Source organism: Primulina tabacum, chromosome 14 (assembly GCF_025594145.1).
Source record: "Primulina tabacum isolate GXHZ01 chromosome 14, ASM2559414v2, whole genome shotgun sequence".
In the NCBI taxonomy this organism is placed as follows: domain Eukaryota; kingdom Viridiplantae; phylum Streptophyta; class Magnoliopsida; order Lamiales; family Gesneriaceae; genus Primulina; species Primulina tabacum.
This window is the reverse complement of record NC_134563.1, coordinates 28,202,233-28,207,004: the sequence shown is the minus strand read 5'-3', so window position 1 is coordinate 28,207,004 and position 4,772 is coordinate 28,202,233. Positions and strand designations below refer to the sequence as shown.

At 33.4% G+C, this 4,772-nt stretch overlaps 1 protein-coding gene across 1 annotated transcript; it reads right to left on the bottom strand.

Annotated features, from left to right (window-relative positions):
* Window positions 1–856: 856 nt before the first annotated feature.
* LOC142524796 (auxin efflux carrier component 5-like) lies at window positions 857–2,650 on the bottom strand. Its single transcript, XM_075628900.1, has 4 exons — window positions 1,783–2,650; window positions 1,580–1,665; window positions 1,207–1,441; window positions 857–1,056 (listed from the first exon to the last, which is right to left on the bottom strand). Exons 1-4 carry the CDS (start codon window positions 2,526–2,528, stop codon window positions 984–986), a joined length of 1,140 nt encoding a protein of 379 aa, XP_075485015.1. The 5' UTR covers window positions 2,529–2,650; the 3' UTR covers window positions 857–983.
* Window positions 2,651–4,772: the final 2,122 nt, after the last annotated feature.

The following is a 4,772-nucleotide window of genomic DNA, read 5'->3' as shown; positions in this document are numbered from 1 at the left end:
TTAGTGGGTTTCTTAAAGTTTGATATTAATGATATTATTCTCACTTGATCTCATGGAAGTTCTTTAAATACTCACTAAATTGGGAAAAGTACAATTTTGTGAATTTAAATGTTAGATTGAAATTTGAGTCTATTTCAACTTAAATGCTAGCTCATGAATAAATATGATTGTTCAAATTTATATATACAACTCTCAAGAGATTAATCAAGCCGATGTGAGACATCTAGCACACACTCATGTCCAAAAATGAACAACTAGAGCGTGAAGTTACATGACATTATCGGATGACCCATAGGACAATCCAATAAATAACGACGAGCTTGACTCTAATATCATGTTAAAATTGAGACTTAATCTTAACTCCACCCAAAAAACCAGCTAAAAGAGGAATTGTCCAAGTCAATATATAAAACTTCAAATTACTTAATCTAGCCAATATGAAATATTTAACACATCCCATTCAGATCCAAGAATGAACAAGTGAAGCGTGAAATTTATAAGATATTTTTGGATAGCCCATAAGGGCAATATTGATTTGTGCTTTTTTTCAATTTTAGTATTTTTCTTTGGAGTAATGACGTGAAACCGAGAAATGATTTGTTAACTAAAGTTGTTGACAGCACTATTGTAAAAAAAAAAAAAAAAAGGACAAAAATTAAGGTTAGTGGATTTGTTAAAGTTTGATATATATATAACATAACAAAAAAAAATGTTGGTCTGCATGATGTAACATAACAAAAAAAATTGAAAGACAAATTTGCGTGATGTTTGAATGCACTGTATACATTTTTATCAATATAACTGTTAGTCTGCATGATGTTTGAATGCACTGTATACATAAATAAATCGAAAATCAGTGCTGGGTTTGATGGTACACACATTCAATACTTCGACAATTTATTATTTTTTAGAATACTTTGATAATATTATAACATTAACACATTGGTGGTACATATGTACTCGTTATACGGTCTAGCGCGAGATCAATGAATAAGATTTAAAATAAGGTAGTAGACAATCAAGAGAGGAAGGGATATGATTGTGCCCAAAATTACCCTGCAAACAACACACATAATTTGATCAATATTATAACAAAATTACCAATTTATCATCATAATATTTAAATGACCAAGATAAAGGAGTACGCATGCATATATATGTTGAACTAGCTGTAAGTAAAGGGTGATTAAATTTGATAACACTTACGCGGCACTGAGTAGATTAGCATGCAAACCGTACTCTTGAGCGAACACGAACGAGATTATAGCCTGTGGTAATGCTGCCTGAATTATTGTGATTCGAAGTATATTCGAATGCAAGCCTAAAGCAAGAGATCCAACAGCAGTAGTCATAGGTCCACCTAAAAACCTCAGAACCATTCCATACATGCATAAGCCAACACCACATCCTAGAACACTTTCTTGTAGTGCCATGAACAATCCTGCCACATTCACGCATACAGCTCTTAGTAAAAAATAAATGGCAGCATTAAATTTAGCTATATGTATGTGTTTGTGTACGCGCGCGAATATATATATATATATATATATATATATATATATATGTGCTAGTTGTTTACCCATGTTAAACATGGCCACTCCACTTCCGGCCTTCGACATTATGAGAATCGATCCTTCGACTATGCCTGGCATTTTCAAATTCCATCTGTACATGTATGTATATTTATTATAAGGTCATGAATTTATTATTGTTCAGTATGCAAATGCATATCGATATGTAGACAGCAGGCAAGACCAGAAAATGTACATGGATGATATATACCTGTTTGCTAAGAGAGTCCAAATCAGGCCAAAAACACAAGCGTAGTTGTTAGGATTTCTGCCCAGCCTATAACAAATTTTCTTCATAAATGAAAAAAAACCAGAAGACGATAGTGCTAATGTGCCGTCCACGCCTGCTGATTTAACTATATCATCATGGCCACTAACGATTTCGATGGCAATAGTAGTGCTTGATGATTGCGGTTCTTGGGTGGAAGAAGGCATCGGTTGCAGCTGCTTCTCCTGACCATTTTCGATGTTGATGCAAGAAGAACCACACGCACGCCTGAATTCCAACATAAAGAGGAGAATCGGCAGCCACACAAGGCATTGGATGACAGATGATTGCACGACCAAGTCCTCCCCTAATCCCCCGTACATGGCCTTGAGCAGAGGAACTCCGACCACTAGCGTGTTATTGAAACTGGCCAGAGAGAAGGAAGTTATCAGCCATGAATAATCCTTATTCGAGAAACGAATCCACAAAGCTAAACCCACGCCCGCAGTTGCCTTGGAGACCACATCTGCTCCAAGAAACCTGAAATTCATACTGTAGGGATCAACCCCAGATGTGAAATGGAATGTGAAGAATGGGATGATGAAATAACAGTTGAATCTGTTTATCGCATCGCATTCATTGGTCTTGAACATCCGCAGCCATTTGACGGAGATGTAACCCAACGCAAGCGCCACATACAGCGGCATCATCGCCTCCACTATCATGTATATATCCTCCCACCCGATCATCCCTTTAATTCCCCGCAGATGCAACGACCAAAACCCAAATCAATTATGATGATTTGGTCAAGATATATTATTGCATGAGATCGAGCTTGATATCGATTTCGTGATATGAAAGAAGAATGAACGGGGGGAGTGGCGGTATATATATATACACTCCATAATCTTTGAACCTGGCTTCATTATATCTCTAAAATCCAGCCTCCAATCAACAAACGGGTAGATTCTAAATTCTATAGTGCCGCCACGCACCTATATTTTTCAAGCTAATATTTTTATGGAAATATTTGAAATTATTATTTAAAATTCTCCTAATGTGGTGAAAGACTATGCTGTGATCAATTAATGTTTTTCAACGTCTCGGTCGTTGCACAGTAGGTGTGCAGCATATCAAATCTGACAATATATATATATATAGACAAACTAATCTATTAAGGTTGAGAAACCTGGCTAGAGTGCCTAGTCATGGTGATTTTTTATTCTCGATTTATTAAAAGCCATCTATTTTATTTAATAAATAATTTTTAAAAAAAACCTATTTTAGTAGATTTTTAACTATCTATGATTAACATATTTTTTCGAATTATCAAAATCTTTTCAATTATTAAATATTTATTTATCTATATTTTAAAAAATTTATATTACTATACCACTCTTAATAAAAAAGAAAAAGAAAAGAAAAGAACCATTAATTTGAAAATAACAAAATTACCATATTTAAATAATTATTTCAATTATACAAGCACGCAACACATGCATATACACGCTTGTATCTATATCATATAATATTAATAAAGTTATCTTTATGTACTAACCAACTTTTGGTACATTGGTGAAGCTTTTTGCTCGCGATTAGTCTTGTTACGTTCAAATTAACTCAACTCGTTAAATTGATAAATATGTAATAGTGAGAATAGAGAACGTTCCCACAAGAAGGTGAGAATTTAATTGTGCTAAAAGTTAAAAACAATAAAAAATATATATAAGAGGCTATTTCTTCGGAATTAACTCTAACAAGAAATTACTAATTATCAAGCAAAATTTAAAATTCAAATTAACAATATTAACTTGATCATCGATGTATTGATATCAATTTATATTCAAATATTCACCATTATAAATTCAATTCATATATCGCCTTATGATTAGTTAAGTAGGAAACCATTTTATTTGAATGAAAACTAACCATGGGTTCTACCATTTAAGTTTTGGGTGGATTCTGAATCTCTTCGAGTTCTGTCATTCTTCTTTTTCTATCTTAAGAAACTCATTCTCTAAGATGATACTAATATCAAGCAATCTTAATTACAAAAAGCAGAGTTCAATTGCAACCCCTTGCAACCCTCACGTAATTTTGCCTCACGTTTGAAGAGGATCCGATAATATGATCCTCTTTCTCTTTACGTGTAAGACTCGACCCATCAATGTTGAACCTTAGTGGACGGTCGTCATGAGATAATCCAATAGTATGAACATAAGTCATGGGAGTTCCACGTAGTTTACATCAAGTACTTCAGTGGAAGCAATAGCTTTCCAGCATCCAGACCTCTCCAATAGTATAAGTCAGACACTGACCGCGGATAGAGTTCATTACACAACCACCGGCCGTTGATGGAAAGCAGGGAACTATTAAACTTTTTTTAAAATTTTTCTTTTAATGAGTTTGATTTAAATTTTGTATCTTATACAAAATGAGATATTTTAATTTTAAAAATTCGTCTCATCATTAGTTTTAAAACCTAGTATCATGTTTGTTTTTATGTTTGCTGGATTCATGCAATTCTTCTTATTATATTATGATAGGATCGGTTCTAGGCACCTACGAGGGTGCTTCAAACATAATAATCTCAATGTGCTGTAATAACTCATGTTCTAAGAATGTAAAAATCGATGAATTAAATCGAGTTTGGTTTTAAACCAAACGAAAAATACTCAAAGTAATCATTCGTTAAGAAAATTAATCAGTTTAAAACTTTTAGCTTGTATAAACTGATTAACTGAAATAAAGGAGGTCAGTTCTTGCTTATATCAGTTCAGTTATGATGAAAACTGAACTGATATCAGCAAAACTGAATTGATATCAGCTCGAACTGATCAAATCAATTTTAAAACAATAGTTAAATAGTTAATTATACAATATACGTTTATGGATATTCGGATACTTCAATTGCTCCTACGTCACCCCTTCTATCACCTCGGTTAGTTTTCCACAAGAAGACTTTGATTTATACAACACTTTGTACAAACCCA